This window comes from Strongyloides ratti (genome assembly GCF_001040885.1).
Source record: "Strongyloides ratti genome assembly S_ratti_ED321, chromosome : 2".
Lineage (NCBI taxonomy): Eukaryota > Metazoa > Nematoda > Chromadorea > Rhabditida > Strongyloididae > Strongyloides > Strongyloides ratti.
The window spans coordinates 11,482,542-11,507,952 of NC_037308.1; the positions used below are offsets into that span (position 1 = coordinate 11,482,542).

At 23.0% G+C, this 25,411-nt stretch overlaps 8 protein-coding genes across 8 annotated transcripts; 2 read left to right on the top strand and 6 right to left on the bottom strand.

Annotated features, from left to right (window-relative positions):
- Positions 1-407: 407 nt before the first annotated feature.
- On the bottom strand, positions 408-1,325 carry SRAE_2000366700 (Hypothetical protein; the record flags this gene model as incomplete). The annotated part of the gene is made up of 2 exons (XM_024654887.1): positions 408-1,072; positions 1,121-1,325. 2 exons carry the CDS (start codon positions 1,323-1,325, stop codon positions 408-410), a joined length of 870 nt encoding a protein of 289 aa, XP_024508214.1.
- A 128-nt stretch (positions 1,326-1,453) lies between these two features.
- SRAE_2000366750 (3'(2'),5'-bisphosphate nucleotidase 1) lies at positions 1,454-2,454 on the bottom strand (the record flags this gene model as incomplete). Its single annotated transcript, XM_024654888.1, has 2 exons — positions 1,454-2,332; positions 2,374-2,454. The coding sequence occupies 2 exons, from the start codon at positions 2,452-2,454 to the stop codon at positions 1,454-1,456; spliced, it is 960 nt and encodes a 319-aa protein (XP_024508215.1).
- Positions 2,455-3,204: 750 nt separating this feature from the next.
- Positions 3,205-4,188, bottom strand: SRAE_2000366800 (Hypothetical protein; the record flags this gene model as incomplete). Its single annotated transcript, XM_024654889.1, has 1 exon — positions 3,205-4,188. The coding sequence occupies one exon, from the start codon at positions 4,186-4,188 to the stop codon at positions 3,205-3,207; it is 984 nt and encodes a 327-aa protein (XP_024508216.1).
- Positions 4,189-5,310: 1,122 nt separating this feature from the next.
- SRAE_2000366900 (Hypothetical protein) lies at positions 5,311-5,634 on the top strand (the record flags this gene model as incomplete). Its single annotated transcript, XM_024654890.1, has 1 exon — positions 5,311-5,634. The coding sequence occupies one exon, from the start codon at positions 5,311-5,313 to the stop codon at positions 5,632-5,634; it is 324 nt and encodes a 107-aa protein (XP_024508217.1).
- Positions 5,635-8,343: 2,709 nt separating this feature from the next.
- SRAE_2000367000 (Hypothetical protein) lies at positions 8,344-10,745 on the bottom strand (the record flags this gene model as incomplete). The annotated part of the gene is made up of 3 exons (XM_024654891.1): positions 8,344-9,918; positions 10,352-10,609; positions 10,668-10,745. The coding sequence occupies 3 exons, from the start codon at positions 10,743-10,745 to the stop codon at positions 8,344-8,346; spliced, it is 1,911 nt and encodes a 636-aa protein (XP_024508218.1).
- A 2,806-nt stretch (positions 10,746-13,551) lies between these two features.
- SRAE_2000367100 (WH1/EVH1 domain and Pleckstrin homology-like domain and VASP tetramerisation domain-containing protein) lies at positions 13,552-15,085 on the bottom strand (the record flags this gene model as incomplete). Its single annotated transcript, XM_024654892.1, has 3 exons — positions 13,552-13,753; positions 13,793-15,034; positions 15,081-15,085. The coding sequence occupies 3 exons, from the start codon at positions 15,083-15,085 to the stop codon at positions 13,552-13,554; spliced, it is 1,449 nt and encodes a 482-aa protein (XP_024508219.1).
- A 4,894-nt stretch (positions 15,086-19,979) lies between these two features.
- On the top strand, positions 19,980-21,172 carry SRAE_2000367200 (RE01471p; the record flags this gene model as incomplete). The annotated part of the gene is made up of 5 exons (XM_024654893.1): positions 19,980-20,093; positions 20,148-20,268; positions 20,320-20,371; positions 20,416-20,924; positions 20,964-21,172. 5 exons carry the CDS (start codon positions 19,980-19,982, stop codon positions 21,170-21,172), a joined length of 1,005 nt encoding a protein of 334 aa, XP_024508220.1.
- A 350-nt stretch (positions 21,173-21,522) lies between these two features.
- On the bottom strand, positions 21,523-25,224 carry SRAE_2000367300 (Ribonuclease Zc3h12a-like domain-containing protein; the record flags this gene model as incomplete). Its single annotated transcript, XM_024654894.1, has 3 exons — positions 21,523-22,076; positions 22,122-24,995; positions 25,053-25,224. 3 exons carry the CDS (start codon positions 25,222-25,224, stop codon positions 21,523-21,525), a joined length of 3,600 nt encoding a protein of 1,199 aa, XP_024508221.1.
- Between the last annotated feature and the right edge of the window lie 187 nt (positions 25,225-25,411).

The window sequence follows — 25,411 nt, forward strand, 5'->3', positions numbered from 1 at the left end:
TAATATTTAAATTTGAAAAATTGCACGAATATATATCATAATTTGTTCTTGAAATTCAAATAAAATACTTTATTTTTATTGAATAAATGTTTAATAAAACTTTCACTTCCAAAATATTTTATTTAATTTAACCTTTAATGCTAATCTTTCAAAAAACTTTGAGAAATGATGAAGTTTTTTAATAACATCACGAAATTGTAAATTTTTTCATTGTTAAATTTTAAAAAGATTATTTACGCAAAAATTAATACAAATTGTTAATATATAATTTTTTTCTAAAATAAATTTTTATAGTTAAAATATTCGTAAAGGATATTTTAAATGAACAATTGCTTGTGAATAAAAAAATTATTAGTAAAGTTTTCGTTATTATTCTGATTACTAGAAATTATAAGAATTACTGGAAGTCAATGTTCATCTTGCGTATTTATCGATGAATTATTTGTCTTATCCAGAGTACAGGGGATAGTTATTGTTTTTGCAGGTTCAGTTTCTTTGGTCTTTTCTTTATGTTCTTTCATTTCGGCATTTGCGATTCGTGAAGGAGATTCAATATTATTGTCATACCTATTGCTTTTAATCTTATTTAATTCTTTTTTATTTGGTGAATCATCATTTGCTTGTGTCTTTGCTAATGCAAGATATTCACTAGAATTATTTTTTTTTCGTTTATCAACGCGTTCATTAACTAATAAATTATTTACATCATCTGTTTTACTTTTCTTTTTACTAGATAGTTTTTTTCTTTTTTTACCTGATGTTCCTTTTTTTGTACGACTTTTTTTTGAATTATTTGTACCATCACTTGAAATAACATCACATATTGAGGGAAATGATTTTTGTTTTTTCAAATCAATTATTTCTTTTTGCTCATCTTCATTTAACATATTCATTGTATCTATTAATTTTCCTATTGATGGAACATTATAATTACTTTTTTCATTTTTATTCATTAAATCTCTTTGTTGTTGTGTTCTTAAATTTCTATATTCAAATCCTTCTGTAGTAAATAATTTAATGCTACTTGTTTTATTTTTTTTAGGAGGTTCCTTTATTTGTCGTTTGGTATGATCTAATAAAGATACACTTTTTTTAATATGTTTATTTTTTTTATTTTTACATTTTTTTCCATCTCCTGAATTATCTTTATCAGACTTTTTCTTATGATTCTTGTGATTTTGATCACTTTTACTTTTTTTTCTTTCGCTATCACTTGAGAATTGTTCTTTGAAAAAATCTGATTTGCTATTAGAAGATTTGCTTCCAGAACATTGTAATATAATGATAAAAAAACTACATAAAGTTAGACAAAAAGTAAAAAGCATTTTTTTAATATTTAATAATATAAAATTGATATTTTATATGACAAAATAAAATTGAAATTTTTGATCAAAAAATAAACTATATTCAAAATATTAGAATAATTTGAAAGTATTGGTACAACAAAAATACTTTATGATTTAGACAGAGCTATTCGAACTGATTCTGGAATAGCATTAACAAAATCTTCATGGCAACTATCTGGGCATGTAGCTAAAACTCCACCATGGTTTTGGAAATCAACATTTGGATGATATTTATATCTATTACCTAGAATGTCAGTGAGATCTCCGCCAGCAGCACGTAAAACAGCTTCAGGAGCACATGTATCCCATTTTTTACATCCACTTGATGCAAAAACATAAGCTGTAGCACCCTCTAATGTAGCAATTACTTTGTACCCAGCACCTCCATACCGTTTTACATTATCTATAAGTTTTTTTTCTTTTAATGCATTTAATGTTACATCAACAAGTTTAGTTGAATGGCTTCTCGTTGTTACTGCATAAGTATTTTTTACTTTTTTTGCAAATTCTCTTGTATAATTAAATGAACCTATTCCTACAACTCCCCAAATAGTTCTTCCATTTTCAGTTTCATAATATGGTTGATGAACAATTCCACCAATAGCAACACCTTTGTGAGCTATTCCAATTAAGACAGTTACTTGATCAAGAGATCTTGTTTTATCCTTAAAATGAGCTGCATATTCAGCTGTTCCATCAAGAGGATCAACCCAAATTGTTACATCATTAATATCAATATCTTTATAATATACAGGACAACATTCTTTTACTAAACTTAAAACACCACTATCATATTGTGAGATTATATTTGTCTCTTCCATTACATCATCATCTTCCTCACCAATAACTTTTAAATTCCCACCAAATTGGTGATGTAAAGATTTTTTGATAAGATATTGAGCACTTCTATCAGCTTTAGTTTGTAAATCAGAACTACCATCAATACTCTTATCAATAACTTCTAATTCACCAGCTACCATAATAGACTAAATTATTTAAATATATTAGTTTATTGATTAATAATTACCTTAATTAAATTACCGGCATTTTGAGCAATACAGACACTTGAAGCAATAAGTCTTGGCAATAATAATGCTTTTTGCCACATTTTATTAGATACATCAAAATATAAAGGTTGAATTTTGTTCATTGACACAAAATATTTACCTAGAAACAGTAAAATGCAAATTTAATGTAAAAGAATAAATTATAATATGTATAAGAAAAATGCGTTACATTAATATCCTTATAATCTTAATAACTTTTAAACAATAGATTTTAAATTTAAACTTTGCAGACAATTTTTAAATAAGATTTTTTATAATTTTTTTTTTAAAATATATTTTATTTTTATATATTAAAAAAAATGTTATATTGCTAATATTTGATAGTATTATATTAATAATATAATCTTTATAGAATAGATAGTTTACTTTTAAAATGATAACATTTATGTTTCAATTTTATTTAAAGTGAAATTTAATTATGTTATAAATCTTTTAATTATTTTATGAATACTGTTTGAAAAAAAAAATTTTAGTTAAATGAAAAGAACAAATTTATTGGAGAAATATTTACAAGATAAAAAGTAAAATTCTGAAATTGGTATGAATAAACGATCAATTTATTTTTTTTAAATATTTTAACTAGTAATAAATAAGTATTTAATGTTAATAGCTTTGTTATCTATAAATATTTACTTTTACCTAAATACTAAATATTTCAAGTGAAATTTTAATAAATATTTTAACTTTAAATATATTTGTTGAGACAAATTAGAAACAAAATAGACATAAATATTATGTATATTGTTCCCGTTAAGTAAATTAATTGAATTTATTTACAGATTAACATTATATTAACATTTTTCATCATCAAGTAAATTACATTCTTTAAGTAAATTTTTATATTGTAACATAATAGGAATATTTTGATTAATGGGTTCTGTATTTGAAGAAATATCCGTATTATTTTCAATCTTGTTTGAATTTTTAATTGCCCATTTACAGAAAAATATTAAGAGTTTAAAGTCTTCATATTTTTTAGCTATGATTTCATGAAAATATTTTTCTTTATCTGAACTATTATTATATAATTTCATTGAAAATTCATCAATTTCTTCCATAGTATTATAATTATGTTCAAAAAATTGCTTTTTATGTGATGGGAAATTTAAATTAATTATTTTTTGTATTCCAACACATTCTTTTACAAATTTTCGTATAAAAAAATCATTAATTAATCTTTTTTTACACTCTTCAATATATGTTTTCATTTTACTAAGGCACATAACAAAATCATTCAAACAATTTTTCATTAAATAACATTTTGTAATAAGAGTAATAGATTTATACCAAAATATGGGAAAATCATAAAATTCCTGTATTAACATAGAAACCCAACTAATACATTCTGAAATTTTACAAATTTTGAATAATTTGACTGAAAAATTTAAAATAGATATATTTGCTTTCAAGTTTAATTTTAAATTAGTGTAAAAATTTATAATTTCTACATTTGTACCATACCAATTAAGGTAAACTGCTGAAAACATATTACTACCATATTTTTTATCTTTTAATAAACCTTCCCAATAACATTTTTCTTTTTTTTTTAAATTTAATGCACTAGAAGTGTTACATTTTAATTGTAAAAATAATTTTGCTAATTCAGAATAAATAATAGCTTCATACTCAGGACCATATGTTTCTCTAAATAATTTACATAAATATGTTAAATCTTTTATAGCATTACTATAATTAATTTTTTTTAGAAATTTCTTTTTTTTTAATTGATTAACATTTAAAAATTTTTCCCAGGGTGTTGTGTAATCTGATGACATTACCTAAAAACTAAAAATTTTTAAATAAATATATAAAATTATATTTGTTAAATAAAGTTTGTTTTAAAGTTATGTCTTAGAATAATAATTATTACTATGTATTTATAAACATTAATTGCGTTTTTTATCTACGCGTAATCGTCAGAAAATTTATATAAAAATTATAAGTTAATATTGTACTTCTCATTTATATTCATATATAGGTAAAAGAAAATTGATATCAGTACATATTATGTAATATAAAAATGAGTTACTAAAGTAATTAAGAAAGTTTTTTTATAATAAAATGACATATTTTAATATTCTTAAAAGAAAAGCTTAATACTATTAAAAAAATATAGAAAAAGCTTTTTAGACATAATTCAATTCCTTGTTTATAAAAATATCAATAAAATGTTTAATTATAATTCATTTCAAAATTTTAATTATTTAACATCTTCTTCATTTTATTTAAGGAAAAAAATATATAATTAGTTAATTTACTAGAAAAAGAATGTAGTTTTTAAAAAGTTAATGTAAACGGAAAAGACTGTGGATTAATGCAAATATGTATAATATAAAAAAAAACTTTTGTAATCAAATAAATATAATTTTTATGGAAATAAAAGAAAATCTTACTTGTAAATTAAAATAATAAAAATAATAACATTTTTAAGTTTAAAATGTAATAATAAAGTAAAAGTAGATAATGTTCAACAATAGATAAACAGTTAAGAGTATTTCACTAAATACACATTATTCCAAAATGTTAATATTCAGTGACAGAAAATTTAATTAACTAAAAATATGTGATCTCTTATACCATTATCAATCAAATGATAAACAATTAATATTATGATTTTAAAGTCTTTTTCAAGCATTATTATTTAATGCTGTTGTTTTTTTTTCGAAAATAAATATCAATATCATTTAAATTTTCTTGAAAATTTAAGTTAGATTGTGTAATTTCATTTTGTTATAAAATTTTAAATATTCAAAATTCTAATAATATTTAAAGAAATAGAAATACTGTGCAAATAATCATTATTACTAAAATAATTTACAAATAAAAGAAAATTTTTCATATTTCTTTATCAATATAAAATATAAATAAAAAAATTTTTTTTGTAGATTTATATTAAGATGACATTTATATTTTTGTTTGTTGGTTTTTTGAGTATCATACTTCCTTACATAATACTTTGTTCAACTGAAAAGCCTAAAACAAATGCTCCAAAAATTCTTAAAAAAGAAGAAGCCCAAATAAAACATGATATAAATAATTTGAAAAAAGTTGAAAACAATGATAACATAAATGTTATAGATAAACCAGAAATTGTAGAAGAAAAGGAAAATAATCAAAATGTTTTACCGAAGCCATTTGATATGCCATCATTCGTACCAAGTGACACATACAAGAATCAGTTGAAAGAAAATGACTATGAAATGATAGTTATTAAAGGTTAAAAATAATATAATAATTTTTATTTTTACTAATATTAAATATGAATCTCTTTTAGAGTCAATGACATACTGAATTAATAAAAAAATAAAATAAAAAGAGTATTTGAAATGTTTTTGAAAATTTAATTAAATATATAGTAATTTGAGAATTTGATAGTTGATAAGAAGTAAAAAAAGGTTTAACAAAACGTTCAAAAAAAATTTTTTATTTTCTTCAAATTTAAAAAAAAAATTTACATAAATAACCAAAATTATCATATATGAATAAATAAAAATAAAATTTTAAAATCTTTTACTTTTTTAATTATTTGTTTAATATGTTAGATTAAAATTTAAATAAAATCATAATTGTATTTTTTTAAAATATATACATATATTTAATATTCGAATTTTCAAAAAAATTTCTAATACATATGTGACTCAAAATTAAACCATTGTTGATAATATTTAAAATTCATCTCGTTTTAAGAGCTATCAAATGACTATAGTTTCATATTTAAATTTCAAAAAAAGTTGTTTTTTTCTGCTACATTTTTAAAAGTTGAATCAGAAATCTAAAAAATTTTCAGCCAATTTTTATATCTCTGAAAATATTAATGTTATAGCTATGAAAAATAATAGTCTAGACCTACTTTTGAATAGAAATCGAATGAAACCAGTCCCATCTTCATAGGATAAGTATTTGCTGAGATACCGGAAAGTCGGGAACAATGAATATTTTAGAAAAATTTCCGCCTTTCATCATATCTCGCTTCATAATGAAGATAAATGAAATCAAATTTCTGCGATCGTCTTCTAATGAGTTTTCAAATGGGGTCTACCTTCAAAATTTTTTTACATCTTTAACCACTTTCGAAATATAAAAAAATGATGACAATGGATTACGCGCGAAAAAATACCAAGCATAATATTTCAAGAACGGTTGGATATTTAAAAATATTTTCAACGTAAGGTATATCTTAATTTATGAAAGAAGCACAGCGCAACAAGTTTCATGGTTCTGTGACTTCATTAATTTGAGTTATCACTAAATTCTTAAAACTTTTTTCTAAATATATTTCTTATCATATCTTCATTTTTAGAAGTCCTATGAAAATAAGAATAGGCTTAATGAATTTCTCGTAAAAAACTGATCCGGAAAAAAGTATTTATTTTTAAAATTTACAATATTATCATAAAAATCGAGATTTAGAAAAAATATTCCAACATTTCACCCTTCAACTTTGAATCCTTATAACTCCTGAAGTTTTAATTTTCGAATATTGTTGATTATATTCAAAATTCATCCCGTTTCAAGAGCTATCGAATGAGTATAGTAGCATATTCAAATTCCAAAAAAAGTTGTCTTTCTTTGTTCACATTTTTAGAGGTAAAGTCGGAAATCTAGAATATTTTCAGCCAATTTTTATATCTCTGAAAAAAATAAAGTTATAGCTATGAAAATTAATATTCTAGACCTACTTTTGAATAGAAATCGAATGAAACCAGTCCCATCTTCATAGGATGAGTATTTGCTGAGATACTGAAAAGTCGGGAACAATGAATATTTTAGAAAAATTTCCGCCTTTGTTCATATCTCGCTTCAAAATAAAGATAAATGCAATTAGATTTCTGCAATCGTTTTCTAATGAGTTTTCATATGGGGTCTACCTTCAAAAATTTTTTATATCATTAATCACTTTAAAGATATAAAAAAATGGTGACAATGGATTACGCGCGAAAAATTACCAAGCATAGTATTTCAAGAACGGTTGAAAATTTGAAAATCTTTTCAACGTAAGGTACACCTTAAATTATAAAAAAAGCCCAGCGCATCAAATTTCATGGACCTGTGACTTCATTAACTTGAGTTATCACTAAATTCTTGAAACTTTTTTTTAAACATATTTCTTATCATATCTTTATTTTTAGAAGTCCAATGAAGATGTAAATAGGCTTAATGAATTTCTCGTAAAAAATTGATCTAGAATAAAGTATTTATTTTAAAATTTTACAATATTATAATAAAAATCGAGATTTACAAAAAAATATTCCACAATTTCGCCTCTCAACTTTAAATCCTTATAACTACTGAAGTTTCAATTTTAGCATATTGTTGATTATATTCAAAATTCATCTCGTTTCAAGGGCTATCGAATGACTATAGTAGTATATTCAAATTCCAAAAAAAGTTATTTTTTTAATTACTTATTTTTTTTAATTTTTTTGTTGTTTTAGTATAAAAAATTTTATTAATCAACATTTTAATTTTAAAAAATTAAATAGTGTTTTTGATGTTGCAAAAGTTGATATTATTTACTAAAATTAATAGTAATTGTTTTTTTAATTTTTATCATATGAAACAATAATTAATAAAATAAAATAAAATTTTAAAATATTTATTTCTTAACTCGGATAAAATGTACAGATAACATCACATAAATATTCTATAAAGAAGAACCATTAGATATACAAACAAAACATCGAAGTATAAGAAACAATAAAATCACTATTTTCGTATGTAAACATATTCCTGAAAGAGAAATATACATAAATAATATTAAATATAAAACTTTTTTCTGTTATCCTTTGATAATAGATAGAAAGACATTTTTATCATGGCATCGTTAAATGATTTGAGAATTTTTTTAACATATTAATTGATGTCATCCAAAAATAATTTTCTTCTAGATTGGGATAAGTAAATAATTGATAAGATATTTTATAAATAAACTATTCTTGTTTTACCTCTTTCTCAGTTTGATTTTGTTCCACATCAGATGATTTGATATTTTCTGAAGCTTCAGCAAATGGTTCTTCTTTTGTATTTCTAGCAACACGATGCCTTCTTCTTAAACAACATACTCCTTGCATACATTGTGTGTATCCAGAACTACATCCACAACCATTTGATGATTGTGTACATGATGTTATTGCTGGTTGTTGAACATATGTTGCATAAATTTTCATGCATTCTGGTTGACATGAAGGTTGACATTGTGGTACACATTGAGCGTATGGTTGTGGTGAACAAGTTGAACATCCTGATTGTTGTTGTTGTTGTTGTTGAACTACAATAACTTGTGGAGCAGATGCTCCAGAATCACAGGCACTTTGACATTGATTATTACATGTCTGGGTACATTGAACATTTCCTGAACAACTATTTTGGCATTGATTACTACAACTATTCATACAACCTTGTTGTTGTTGTTGTTGGACTACAATGACTTGTGGAGTAGAAGATCCAGAATCACAGGCACTTTGACATTGATTATTACATGTCTGGGTACATTGAACATTTCCTGAACAACTATTTTGACATTGATTATTACAACTTCCTTGACAAGTTTGTTGTGGTTGTTGTTGGACTACAATGACTTGTGGAGTAGAAGATCCAGAATCACAGGCACTTTGACATTGATTATTACATGTCTGGGTACATTGAACATTTCCTGAACAACTATTTTGACATTGGTTGTTGCAACTTCCTTGGCAAGTTTGTTGTTGTTGCTGTTGTTGAACTACAATAACTTGTGGAGCAGAAGATCCAGAATCACAGGCACTTTGACATTGATTACCACATGTCTGGGTACATTGAACATTTCCTGAACAACTATTTTGGCATTGATTGTTACAACTGTTCATACAATTTTGTTGTTGAAGTAAGATAATTTGTTGGTTACCACTATCACAACTATTTTGACATTGTGATGGGCATTGTTGTATACATTGAGCATTTCCAGAACAAGTATTTTGACATTGATTTTGACAAGTTTGGCAACCAGATTGTTGTGGTTGTTGTTGAACTACAATAATTTGTGGAGCAGAGGTTCCGGAACTGCAAGCATTTTGACATTGGTTATTACATGATTGAACACATTGTGAACTTCCTGAACAACTATTTTGGCATTGATTATTACAATTGTTTGAACATGAATTACTTTGTTGTGGAATAACAATAATTTGTTGTTGAGATTGTTCCATACATGAATTCATACAACTTGGTTGGCAACTAGAAACACATGCATTATTAGATTGGCATGAAGTTGCACATGATGATTCACAGGCTGAAACACATAAAGTTTGTTGTTGGACACATTGATTTGTACAGCTAGGTCTACAGGCTTGTGGACATGAATTATCTTGAGATTGTACAACAACAATCTGTGAAGCTGCTTGACTAACACATGAATTATCACATGATGGCATACAAGCTGGAGTACAAGTATTTTCTTGTGGTTTTTGAACAACAATAATTTGTGGTTGTTGTTGTTGTTGTTGTTGTTGGCATGTATTACAAGATACCTAAAAATATTAATTATATTTACATTATTATAATATTTTTTATTTAATAGTGGTTAAAAAAAAAACTTTTTTTTTTTTGTATTATTAAATAACTTCTTTGATCTAGTTTCTAATTAACTTAACTTAGTCACGACTTTATGAATTATTTAACAAATAAGCTATTTATTTTTAGTAATGTCATTACTTTCTTCACATTACTCAACTCATTAAATAATAAAATAATTCTTTTCATAAAGCGTAAATATTCTTACATTCTTAAGGCAAATAATGTTTAGTTAAGTGTTCTATATAATAAAATATTATATAGATTGTATTAAAGACTTAATATATATATATATTTATTATTTTTACTTTTTATAAATGATATTTATTCATTTAATTTGTAAAAAATAAATGTATATATAATATATATTTATTTTTTGTCTTATCTTACCTCATAAGTTAATGCACCACAACCACATTGAGAATATTGTTGTTGGAGGACTGGACAATTACATGATGATGTTTGAGAAGAACATCCACATTGATTTTGTTGGATATTAGCACAATCACATCTTTGAACTTGAATTTGAAGAGCAGCACAATTACATTGATTTTGTTGTGGGCAACATGATTGTGTTCCAGAATTACAACATTGACGTTTAGCACGAGTCAATGTTTTATTTACTGAAGGCACCTCACTTTCCAATGTCTATAAAAAATATAATATTAGAAATAATTAATATAGTAAAATAAATAATATATCATACCTCATTTTGATCACCAAAAACAGTAAGACAATTAGCAGATAATACAATGACTACAAGTAAAAAATTCCACCTTTTCATGATATATAGTTTTTTTTGTGTGGAATAAATATATCTATAAAAATAGAAATAATATAATTTTATGTAATATAAAAAGTTACATTAATTGTATTTAAAAAGCAAATGTCTATCACTTTATAATAAATAAAATTGTTATGGAAAGACTTCAGTTACTCTTCAGTCTTTTATACAAAAGTATATCTGAGATTTTTTGCACGGGAATCTTTAGAATAGAAGGGTTGCTGTTGAAAATGGACTCGCCCAAATTATAACAGGCTAAGACTAGTAAATCCTCCACCTACTAGCTAATCTGTATTTGTATGGCTCTCTTAAAATCCCATATACTTGATTGTCAGTGGTCAGTGTGATAAGTGAAAGGAACCAGAACTTTAAAATTAAGTAAGAAGTTATGAATAAATACAATTTACAAAATTATATGCAAGATCGTAGTTACGAAGATTCTTGTGTTTAATTTTAGAGAGAGTCAAAAGACAAAAAGATAGTTTGGGAGTCTCAACTAAGTCTGGTCACTTGTTTTGTTGATGATCATCACGATTCTGCGCAGGTACATTATATCAATCAAATATGATAATAACATTATATTATAATTTAGAACAAATTTCAGTATATGGTTATACTAAAATATATTATTTATTGATAATTTTTCTTATTTTTAAATATTCTTTTTTTTTTGGATTCAAATGAAAAATAAATAAATTTTTGTTATAATTAAAAAAATAAAAAAATTTTTTTTTATACATGTTTTTTTTTTACAAAATGAATGACATCATCATATTCAAGTTTAGTTAGTTACTCATAAAAGTATATTAATATTTTCTTCTGTTGAAATATGAAAATAAATAATTTTCCTTTGTGCAAACAAATATTTCAAAATAATAAAAGTAACATTTTTGATGAATCATTTTTGTTTTTTTCATATAATTTTGTTTATATTAACCCTCGTAATTTTTAGTTATCCTCAAATATTCTTAGGTTTCAAGATACCAGTAAAACTGGTTAAAAATCTAGAGACTCTGAAGAAGGATATGAAGAAGTTATTATGAGTATGGTTTATATAAAATAATAATAACGCAAAATTATTCTAGATTTCCGAGGTATTCGCTTGCAGATTAAGTATTTATTGGTAGAAGATGCTGTCACTTTATTATATTTGTTTATTTATTATCAATACTTTAAAATATGTTTAGACTGAGGAAATTGTTGCTAGTATGTAGCAATGATAATATTATGAGAAGTTTAGCAAACACCAGTAGTTATGTGAAAGCAGTTAATATGTACTAATTAGTTTTATTAAATATGGAATCTAGAACTTAAAATGAAAACTCTTAAATGTATATCAATTACATTATCTTTTAATATAATTATTAAAACAATATTGAACTTCTATTTATTTTAAGTACCTTTTTACTTTAATGCTTAATAATAATCAATTTTACAATATTATTAATAATGTAATTTGAGTGGTTAATTTAAACGTGATTATATTTTAAAGAATGTTCTTAATTTAGGAACATAAAATATGATATTACTATTACTTCATATCAATTAAATAACAAAAAAAAAAAGAAGAAGCTTTTCATCATTGTAAAAATATTTTTTTGTAATGATCACGACGTCTTTGGTAAAGACATTAAAATATTTATCTAATTATATATTTTCTATAATTAGAATAAAGTTATATATATTTTTTATAATTAATCATATGCAAGAATTTATAAAATAAGAATATTAAAAGTTCAAACTTATTAAACTACATACTATATCTATGTTAATTCTTGTATTTGTAATATATTTTATTTTTCAACAATTTAGAAAGTCAAACAAAAATTTAATCATAACTTGTTTTGGATATTATTAAGAAATTTGTACAGAGTTATTCTGAAGTTGGTACCCGTGCGAACGCAATTGATATTATAAATATAATAAAATGAAAAGTTATCTTATTCTATTTCTTTAAATTTTTCTGACTGATATTAAATAATAAAAGAAATGTGAAACTTGTCAATAAAAATTACATGAAATAAATGAAACTATTTTTTCAATTACCATTAGAGGAAAAATGGATATTTACTTAAAAATTTTGAGCCATTATATTGTATAAAATCAAAATGTAGAATTGTTTCAAAAATATAATATTTTTATTATAAAAACAAGAAAATATATAAGAAATAGTTTTAAATTTTCGATTTAAAAACTAACAAAAAAGTATATTATATATAAAGATACTGTGGTATTTTTAAAATTCTGATTATATATATCAAGAGAAAACATTTTTTAGCAACAAAACAAATATACAAAAGGATACAATATTTTCCATTGCTGGTCACGTTTCATTCAATGTCACTTCTAAAATTATTTTTTTTCAATGAGTATTCAACTATTTTGACATTTACTAGAATAATCTTGAAAAATAAAAACTATACTTTTGTTTATTCATTAAAATGACATATAATTAAAGATCTATTCTTTAATTTTTTTTTTACATAATCTAAAAACAAATGTGACAACAAAAAAAAATGTTAACTGTTTATTAAACGACATTATAATAAAATATACAATTAAATTAAGTAGTAATAATTTTGGATTATTCTCTAAAACTGTACATCAAAATCAAACTATATAATTGGCATTCATTAATCCAAAAAAAAAAAGAGAGAGATATTTTGATTAATTAAGAATCCTAGAAATAGTTGTGATAAAATTCTTTTATACAAAATAAATAATATTAAATTGTCCAAATACTTGATACTCATAAATATACGCAAATACATGATGAGCAGTTATAATTATATGAAGAAAAATAAATTTAAGAAGAACGTAATTCATTCCTAATTGCTGCCACAACTTCTTGAACTATTTCTAATTTAAAAGTTTGTAATTTTTTCTGAACCTCCGCCAAAACATCTTGTTTATGCCTTTCCAGATCAGCAACTGTAACTTGACCTGTTGAATGATTTATATTTTTAAGAGGATCTTCTTGTGATGATAATGATGAAACACTAGGAATTCTAAAATATCAAAAATTATACCTATTTATTTTAACTTACTTTCGATGTGTTTTTGGAGAATCAACACCATTTGTATTTATATCACCATTTGATGTAGTTTGTTTCCATGATCTTAAACTTATATTTGAATTATTTTGTACTAGTGTACCATTTGTTGATGATGTTTCAGAAGATTTTTTATCAGATACATTAACACTATCACCACTTCCGTTACTTTTTATTTCTTCTTGATTTTTTCGTTTTGTTATTTTTGCTGCTAACTCTGATAATAAATCTCCTTTATTTGCACTTATACTAGATTTAGGAGTAACTGTTGTTGGTGTTCCATTTCCTTCCACAGAATTAACTTTTTTAAGTTGAGCTTTTTTAAGTTGATCAGCAAGTGAATTTCCTTTACATTCAGTTTTCAAGTTAACTGGTAGTGGAGGTGGTGGTGGTGGATTATTTGTAACAGGACAACTAGATTTTAAAGAAACATTTGGTGGAGGAGGTGGTGGTGGTATATTTCTTGTTGTAGCTGTTCCGTTACCTGTTGTTCCATTAGATGGTACTGAATAATTAGTAGAGGAATGTGTTGATGAACCAGAAGATCCCTGTGAGGCACGGCGTTGATTTTGTTGTTGAGTAGCTAAATTAGGATTTGATTGTTGTTGAGGAATTATATAACTAGGTTTACGCAAAACACTTGCATTATTCATTGCCTGTATTTGAACAGTCATTTGAGAGTTACCATTAAGATAACCATGAGAATTAGATGATGTTATAGAGTCTTGATCTACATCATGACTCATACCATTCGTATAACCAACATTATTACCATTTACCATTCCATTTTGTTGTTGATTTCCTCCTAATCTTCCATTTGTAATAACAGCAGGATCTTGATATAGATCACCACCAGGATCAATATTAGGATTATCTTCCATTGAATTTAAAACTTTAATAACATTTTGATAAAAAATTGAAGCCTCATAATGATCTGCAAAATTAACACCAAAAACTTGCTTTTGTTCATCACGCCATTGATGAAACATATCATTAGCTTTTTGATATTTAATTCTTGCAAATAATTTTGTCTCTATAATAATTCCTCTACCATCTTTTTGCATTCCAACAATTCTAAAAGTTCCTCTTCCAACATGATGTAACAATAAAATTTGGGCTAATTGATTTGTAGACTGAGGATCATTAGAAGTGTCAAGCCCATCCGGTGTGATCCAACGTTTTGTACTCCTGTCAAATAAATATATTTGAGCAGTGGCTTGTGCTAAAATACTTTCACTAAAATAATTGATTACTTCTTTATTTATAACATTAATTAATTTACCTCATAACTGTAAAAAAAATCTTTAAAAATAAAAGTTATTTGACAAATAATTTTTACTTTATTTTTTATTTTGTTTAAAAAAGTATCATTTCACAAATTTAAATATAATTGAAAAATTTATTAGTCAATTTAGACTTCAAAATACAAAATAGACAATAAAAAAAATAAAATAACACAGCTACTATCTAAAATTTAAAAAAATGAATTTTATTTGAAATTATATTGAAAATGAAAAAAAAAAGAGGACACGACTAGAGTTGGAAAATAAAGAAATATCAAAATTTTTTAAATAAATCAAATAAAAAAGACACAATTTTAGGTTAGTGAATTAATATATATTAGAATTATATTGTATATACAGACCAAAAGAGTGGCCGATAGATCAGGTATAGATATTTTTGATTTGATTTGATTTTTTTTTTTTAACTAACAATGTATCACAGAACGGCTTATTTAACTATGTTGGTGGGAATTTATAACCTTCATTGTAAAGATGTAGATATAAAAATATAAACGTTCATAAATAACAAAAAGTGTCAATTCAATTATTTCAAGGTATTTTAAAAAAAAAAAAGTACAACAAACGATGAGCATATGGATATAAATAATATATATTACTATTACTTTGGCATATATATAATAAAAATAATATAAAAGTATTAAAAGTTTATATAAAACAACCACGATGATATAAAATTTTATATTTTGTTAAGCAATACAAATTGTTAATATGATGATATGACAAACACAATTAAATAGAAAAAGAAGAGTCTAATGGTCCCTTGAAATAAGAGATATTTTTATTAAGATAAAAGATGCCAAAACATATTCTGCTTAATATATATGTCACAAAAAAGAAACCTTTTTTACAGAGCTATTTCTCTTTATTATTTTAACTAATATCTTATAAATATATATATGAATATTATTCATAAGAAATGAAGGAAATTATTTATAATTTTTAAGAATAGTAAATTTTAAAAAGAGGTGTATTATATTCACTATAAAAATTTATATAAAATAAAAACTAATTATAATAAATAAAGTGGTCCGCGCAACTCATCAAAATATATTTAAAATAAAAGTAGTTTATATCAAAAAAAAGATAAAATTTATACATATGTAATTCCTTATATATATATATTCTTTGTAAAATGTCTTTTTTTTAATATTATACTGAAACAAATAAAAAAAGAACTTTTGTACTTATAAAATTAAAAATATTTTTAAGGAAATAGAGTAAATGTTATTAATAACAAAATCTAATATAAAAGAAAAATATTAATATAAACAAAATAATAAATAAGAATTAATTTAGCATACTATTTGATTAATTACCATATTTTTATATTCTAAATAATTTAAATTTAAAACTTCTATGAACATTATTGGATCAAACAAATATCTTGAACTACATAACTAGATATACCAATTAACTGAAATACTATAATTACATTGTACATAGAATGTACTTTAAAAAGTTGATATATTTGAATTGTTGGTACACTACTTATTGCAATTACAAAATAGATAATTTGTAGAGTGAAAAATAACAGTAAAGTTAAATGTCAAAATTATATGAAAAGTTTAAGCCATGGTATAAATGATATACAATAAACATTTAAATAAAGAAGATTTCAATCAAAATACAAAGGTTTTTTAAAATCAATATAAAAACTGATGAATAAAAATAAGTAACAACAATGAAAAAAAAAAAAATTAGTAGTAAGACATACAAGTGACCAGTATACTTTTTTAAATTTTTATATAGCCAGAATATAGAAAAGAAATTGACAAATGAATTAAAACAAACATGAGAAATAGTCTTTATGAGATAGAGTGATATGTAAATCTCTCACAGAGGACTACTACTTTATAAGCCGACTAAACACCAACTTTAAGCTCATGTTAGATATTGAAAACAAATGTACTTTTAGTAAAGATATAAAAAAATAATAGAAGTTTTTAATGTACCAGTTACAAATAATTTGAATAATCTTCTTAAAATATTTATTAGTATTTTTTTTACTAAGAAATAATATATATGTTCTTCTTTTTTTTTTTATTTAAATCTTTTTTTTTATATTTTAAATAGTTAGAAAAAAAAGATTACCATTACAATAGAAAATATGAAAATGAGAAACTTTGGAAATTTATACAACAATTATTTTAATGAATGATATTACCCTTTTATAAATACATTTTTATTTCTATAAAAGGAGAAATCTAAATAAGACATTAGTATAAAGAAATTTAAGTTTTTATTTAAAAGGAAATGAATTTAAAAAAGAAATAAAACATTAAATTTATCATTTGTAAAATTGAATAAAATATATCTACTTTAAAAGTTTTTAAGAAGAATCTAACAAAATTTACTAAATAAAATTACGAGTGTTATTTAATAAGAATACTCTTGATAAATGGAGTTAGAGAAAATATCAATTTTAAAAAGTGATAGGATAATTATTAAGAAACAAGGAAGCATAGCTGACAAACTTGATGAAAAAAGTGATATAATATTATATAATTAAATTTAAGTATCTCTAAATAAAAATTTTTATAAATAGAAAATAAAAAAACTTTAGTATTATTGAAATAATTACATATAATTGATAAGAAAATAGGTGATCAATCATACAAAAACGATATAATATACAATTGATGATAATAACAAAATATAAATAGGTGTGATGTAATCAATGTAAATATCAAATGTGTTAACAAATAACTTTATAATATGGTGGTAAAAATGTATGTTTCTATAAGTTTTTATACAATAATAATTGTAACAAAATCAATGTACGGCACTTCGTCATTTAACTGCACTTCTATAATCGATGATTTGGACAGCTGTGCGTCCAAATGCGCAAAGCTGATTATTTTGCCATCTTGACAATTTCTCTCTCTTTACCAACCCAATATTTGTTCCCTTTTTTTCTGTTGACCACCCCTAGTTTATTGAGAAAGGAAAGTATCTTGTGCCCTTATGTCCCTTACTCATCATTTCGGTCTTACTTTTCCTCATTATCCTATATGAGTATATCTTGTCAATACATAATAATATAAATATCCTCCTACAACTATTATAAAGGGACTATATATGATATAAATATTATTGACCAGATATAACTTGTAATTTACTATTTTAGTGATAAAATTTCATTGTTATAGAAATATTATTAATAAATAATACAGGAGATATCTTATTTTAATAATAAATATAGAGAATATGATTAATGTATATAATAATAATAAATTGTCTTAATATATATATATTTAAAATTATATAATTATTATAAAATATTCAAACTATATCTTGAAATGTAGTATTAAAATATAATACATAATTACAATAGAAAAACATAATAATTTATATTCCCTCTCTATCATAACTTTTTCTTTTTTTTTTCTTTTTCTTTATAAAGACCCGATAAATATAGGGATTGAGATGAAAAATGAAACATTACACATTAATATATTTAAAAATATGGTCAAATAAAGCAATGAACAATATTTTTTGTGATGTAATAACTTATTATTACAACTTGTTTATCTATTATTTAGTTCTCTATGTAAATATACATAAAACACAGTACTATTAATAGTTTGATAGTAAAGATATAATATAATATTAAAGGAAATGAAATTGTTTATACAAAATAATTAGCTATCATTAAAAATAATGAGATAAATAATTTTAGAATAAGTTATAAAATATAAATGGATGTATTTTGTTCTTTCATTTTTAGGATAAAAATATATGATTTTAATATTATGAAAAATTACAATATTTTATTTTATATAAATTCTATCATCACTTGTCAAATATAAAAATCGGCCATTATAATTATTCAAAAAATATATGCATAAAATATTGATGTATTTATATGAATAGTCCTTTAGTTTGTCTATAATATATATATATATATATTTTGTTAATAAAATATTTTAAATCAATCAAAATAAAAGTGCAATTATTCAATATAATATTTGTAAAACATAAAACTTCCTTATAATATATGAATATAAAATATATATTTTTTTTTCGAGAAAATTTATTTTTAACCAGTTATCACATAAGAAATATATTTTATATAAAGTACAAAAATAATATTTATTATCAAATCTGTGAACAAATTAAAATAAAATATTAAGATCTTATCATTTGTAATAGCCTTTACGCAAGAGAATTCAATATTGGTGTAATAGAGATAACATGAAAGTATTGACGGGTATTTATTAAACCACTGGAGAATGTTTTCAGGACAGATGGTATGATGTAAAAATATGATTAATAAGAGTCCTATTGTATATAAATAAGCTAAATGCTAGAAAATTGAAGATTATACTACATTAGTAGATAAAAATGATAGAGAGAGTATAATTACTTACTATTTGATAAAATAAATACAAATACTTTGTAAAATACAAATTAAATGTTTTCTTCAACTAACGATCATTAATTAAAATAAATATAAACATTTAATAAGCCATTCAAATTTATAAATATCTTTTGTGATAAATGATTGAAAAGTTTGAATCCAGTAATCTTTTTCAAATATTTACTTCTGTCAAACTTGATGACAAAAATTTTTAATTTAATGTATAAGTAAATAGAAACTTAAGATAATTTTATAATATTGACAATTTTTTTGATAATTTTTAAAAAAAAAAAATATTTTTCAAATACCTTCAAAACATTTGTATACTATAATATTAAATTTACAAAGTAAAAAAATAATAAATATAAAAAAGTCATTTCATTAAATATTTACATTAAATTTTGACCGCTAAACAAATTACTATTTCGTTATAGGAATTTAATTACAACTCACTATTCCAAAGTAAAAATATTTAAATGAATGCATAATTTTAATTGAATTTGTTTTTTTCAATACAATGAATATTACTGAATTTAAAAAGAATGGTTGGGGAATTGATGAAGATTTACTAAAAAAATTTTTAGATGAAGAGGAGATAGAAAATAAAGATATTATTGATATAATTCAAGATGTACGTTTTCTCTTGTGTGAAAAAAATTAAAGTTTTTTTTTTTTTATTTTCTAGACAGACATTAAATTATATGGAAAACCAATATTAACAAATGCATTGGACCGCCAAAAAGGATTCATGAATGGTCCCGTTGTCCTTCAACTTGTAAAATTTAAAAATGTCTCACATTCTCAAGGTTATGACAATTATGACCCAATAAACGACTATGCTAAAATTACATTTACAGATGGGTTTAACAATGTTAATGGTATAAATTTTAAATTTTTAAAAAAAATAAGGTAAATATAAATTTGTGTATTATTATTATAATATACTTTTCTAGTTCAAATACACCACCAGGAACTAAAGTTTTGTTTAAAGAAAAGATAACTTTTTCGGATGGATTATTGCTGTTGTCAGATGACAATATAAAAGTTTTAGGTGGAAACGTTGAAAAGTTGATTAATCGTTGGAAGATGGATAAAATAGCAATTTCTGGTATTACAAATTTAAAAAATAATGGTGTACCAAGATGGATTCCATTTTCAAAAACTCAACAATTTAAAAATGACCAGAAAAATGAAATTGATTATGTTAAAAAAAATAATGCATTACAAAGTGGTATGAATAATATGAAAAATGAAAAAACCATGACAACGAATAAGAAAACCTTTAAGAATCAAAAAGTAAAAAGTAATGAATCACAAAACATAAGAAATAAAAATACTAATAACATTAAAAGTGAGCCATTTGATAACGAAGCTGTTGGACGAAAGGTATTTGTAAATAACAGCCACACAACAAACAGAAATAATGATGTATCAAGAAAAACATATGTAAACAACAAAAGAGGTATATAAAATAATTTTTTTTAATATAAATAATTTTTAGAATTTGATACAAATAATGGCAAAAGTAACAATTATAATGAAAATGATACTAAGAATATGCCTTTTTCTTCAACAAATGTAAATAATCAAATGAGAGGTAATTTTTCAAATACCAGAGGTGGAAATAGAGGTAGAAGTAGAGGTGGAAACAGGGGTAGATATAGAGGTGGAAACATAGATTCTAGAGGGAAAAGTACAAATATATCATGAAGACACAAATAATCTTATATAAACTGTTAAAATTTTTGTATCTAAGAAGTCAAGATAATATAAATATGTATGTACTATTTTTTATTTATCTTTTTCTGGTTTCATTAGAATATTCTAATTAATAGAATCACGTCAAAATAAACTGTTTTATTTAATTTTGAAACGTTACTTTTAATAATATTTTAAAATTAATTATAATAACAAAAAAAAAAATAAAAGTGTAAATTTATTTTATCTAGATAGATTCTCAGTTAAACGACAAAAAGAGAATGTAATTAAAAATGAAGGGTTAAAATATTAATGAATTGAATTAATAAATATTCATTATCAACTCACAAGTGAAAGGTATTTTAATTATTTAAGTTCAAAAGATGTTTATACTCATGTAAATAATTCCAATTGTATTCTACCATATCTATTGAGCCCATAATACTATCACCAGTTTTTGATTTTTTTTCACCATCATGAAATACATAAGATGATCTTAAACGTTGTTCTTCCTGTGAAGGTAACTTTTTTTCTTTTGTTTTTTTAAATAGGCGAAATCCTTTTAGTTCAGAAAAAATATGTAAAGGTATCTTGTCAAGTATCTTCTGTTTAAATAATTTCTTAATAAAGGGATCATTCATAAATTCAATAACTTCGTTTTGTATAAGTTTATGATGTTCTTCTAAACAAATATCTGTTGCTACAATTCGATTTCGAACAAGACGATAGTCATTTGAAGATTTTTTTTGTAATTTTACTAAACGATATCCTCTATTAGATTTTGTACATGTTTCTGGTGGATGAGGTTGATAATACTTTGCGCTATTTAAAAGATAACTACTAACATTAGCAGGTGGTAATGTAAGAGGTTTAGCATAATAACCTTCTAAAAATTCAGCTTGGCGAAACCATTTATCTAAAATAAAGTAAACAATAAAAATAAACAAATGACAAAACATACCGCTTTCTAGTAGATATGCTAAAGCAAATAACCAAATTTTTTGATCACGAAATGGTAGTTGCTGTAAACGAACACGATCCCAATCTTCTTCATATTTTCGACATAAAAGTGTATCATTAAAACTATTACCTAATCTTCCAAGTGGTCCATCAAGAGGAAAAAATATATCTTCATCACAAAATGTTGGCATTAATAGCCTTTCTTCAACAACTTTTGAAAAAATTGATCTTTCATCAACGATAACATGCATTTGTGATCTAGCAACAATACATCCACCAAATTCAATAGCACGTTGTAATATTTGACAATTAACTTCAACATACTTATCAGCCCCATATTCTTGGGTAAATTCTATTAAATTCATTTCATATAAACTTAATAATTCATCATAATTATCACATCTATCTGGGTGATGTTTATAAATTGATGGAAGAAAAGCTTGTACTTGATGACCACGTGATATAAAATAATTTAATGTTATTGTTATTCCTCTAACACAAAGAACATCACCTTTTTTTGATTGCATTGAATATCCAGCTTCAACACCATTAATATAAACTGGCCTAAATAATGTATAACTATTTCTTTCAATAACAGATTTATCACATTCATCAATTGCTACAGAATATAATTGGCCTTCTAATTTATCATAATGATTACTATTACAATTTTTTTTACATTCATCACGTTTATAACATACAGAGTAGATAGATCTTTCAGGATTAATAATAAATTCACCATCATTTAAGTAACGAATTCCTTGTGAATTGGTATCAGATGAGATCATTGTACTCCTTGAACTGTAAGATAATGTTGAAAATGAACTATCAATTTTTTCAAAAATTTTTTGATCTTTTAATTCAAAACTTTTTTGACTATTAATATTACTTATATTTTTTCCATGTTTTTCACTATCTAACCAACTATCTTTTCCATATTCTTCATTATCTGGTAATACATTACAAAATATTTGAACTGGTCTTTTTAATGTTTGTTTTAATTCTTTATATTTTTTGTAAGCATAATATCCTTTCTTTAAAAGTAATGCCTTTCTTTTTTTAATACTTGATGGTGAAAAATTTTTTTTTGGTGTAAAAGGTAATCTATTAACTTTTAAAATAATATTGGAACGTCTTAAAATTTCTCGTATTATGGTATCTTCATTTAATATTTGATTTGATAATAAAAAATTATTTAAACAAGAAATTAAGCGAATATTAAATGTAGCAATAATTTCTGGTATAGAATCACAATTAATAAATTTTGAAAAAAATTTTGTAAGATCATCATTAATTTTTATTATCATATTGTCAATTTTTTTACTTTTGATAAATTTTTGAAAATCACAACGTCGTAGTGGCAGAAAACTTAAAAATTGATGAGAAACAATTGAAACAATTATTTTAGAAAATTGATCTTTTCTTAATTCATAAAAACCAGCTATATTATGTTGGCGTTTAATACCAAGACATTTATAAAAACCATCACAAATCATTTCTTCAATTGGTTTTTCTTTATGAATTGTAATATAAGTATTATAAAGATTTATAGATAATTTTAAATATCTATTAACATTTTTAAATTTCTTTTTCATAACATTTTTATAGTATTTCAAAGCTTTTCTTTCTGATTTTGTCATAGATTTTAGTATATTTCTAATATATTTAGATGGTAGAACAAGTAACGTTTCATAATTACTAAAAAAAATTTTTTTGAAACATTTTGCAGACCACATATTTTTTAAACGCTTTCCAAAATCTTTTTTTAATAACTTATTTTTAATTCTATAATCAGTTAAAATTAGATTATTTAACTGTTTTACCAATATCTTAAAAGCATATTCATTTATTTTTATTTTATTATTTTCTGTTCTTCTTGCTAAAATTTCTGATATAGTTTTTATATACTCTAATCGTGATGTTGGAAGTTCTAAATTTTTAAATTTATAACATGCAGAAGCAAGAAGTGTACTCTCATCATTAAAATTCCATTTATTATTTATTTTATCAAAAAAATCAATATCAATATTCTTTTGGTTTGATACTTTTTCCATACAATTATCTATTCGAGTATTTTTTAAATGCTGTGGTTTATTCAATTTATTATGTTCAACCTTGAATATTTTAGTAGATTTTTGATTTAAAAGTCGACAACTATCAATAGAAGAAATTGTTGATAAATCAGTAGTACTTTCATCAGAAGATGCCTCTAACATTTCCTTAATATCATTTCTATCTCTTTCTATATGTCCTTGAAGATTCAATATATAGGGTTGACTTTTGTTTGCTTCATTATATTTTGTAGAAATCCAGTAGCTTAATGATGTAAGATTTAACATATAGTTTGAGTTTATCCATTTATCATCTAATGAATTTTCATTATTAGTAATACTATTATCCTCAAAATTATTATTCTTATTATTTTTAGTTGAGGTAGATTCAATAAAATCAACATCAGCATAAGATTCTGTACTGCTATTTGTAAGATTATCTTCTTCAAAAAATGACACGTCATTAACATGACTATTTTTAATATCATGTTTGGTATTTAAATTTTTTTTTTCCATAGTTACAATTTCTTTATAATTTTCTTGTTTATATTTTCTAGATTTTTTTTTCTTCATACTATTAGAAATATTACCTTTAAGTATTCTAAGTATAAATATATAAAATTTCCTTGGAATTGAAGCAATAAACTTATTTCTTAAATAAAAAATTTTCTTTGATTTATAGATACCAAATATACGAGAAGATTTTAGCAATATATTATTCTTAATTATATTTTTATGTGATGTATCCTTTATTTTTGAATTTATTAAAATACTATCAGTTTTGGAGTTGGTAAAAATATTAGTAAAAGACATGTCATTATTATCTATATGCTCTAAGATGTAAAATTTTTTAATAAACAAAATTTACAAAATTAACATACCTTGAAAGCAATTTGATTTTTTATTAACAATAATTTTCAAATTTGGAAAATAATCTTTTTTTAAATTATTATTAACTTTAACTGATAGATTAAAACCTTTTTTTAATGTAGAAAATCTACATTTATTTTCATTTATATTACTTTGACTTAACTTTCTTGAAATCATACACATTTGTCCTTTATTACACAATTGTCTTATAGTAGTTTCCTCAATTTTATCGTTTTTTTTAGTACTATTATTTATAAAAAAATTACGTATAAAAATAAGTAATCCAAAAAATAGTACAAAAAACCAAGTTAAATCTAATTGACTAATAAATTTCATAGGTTTATCTTTATGATTTCCTATAAATATGAAA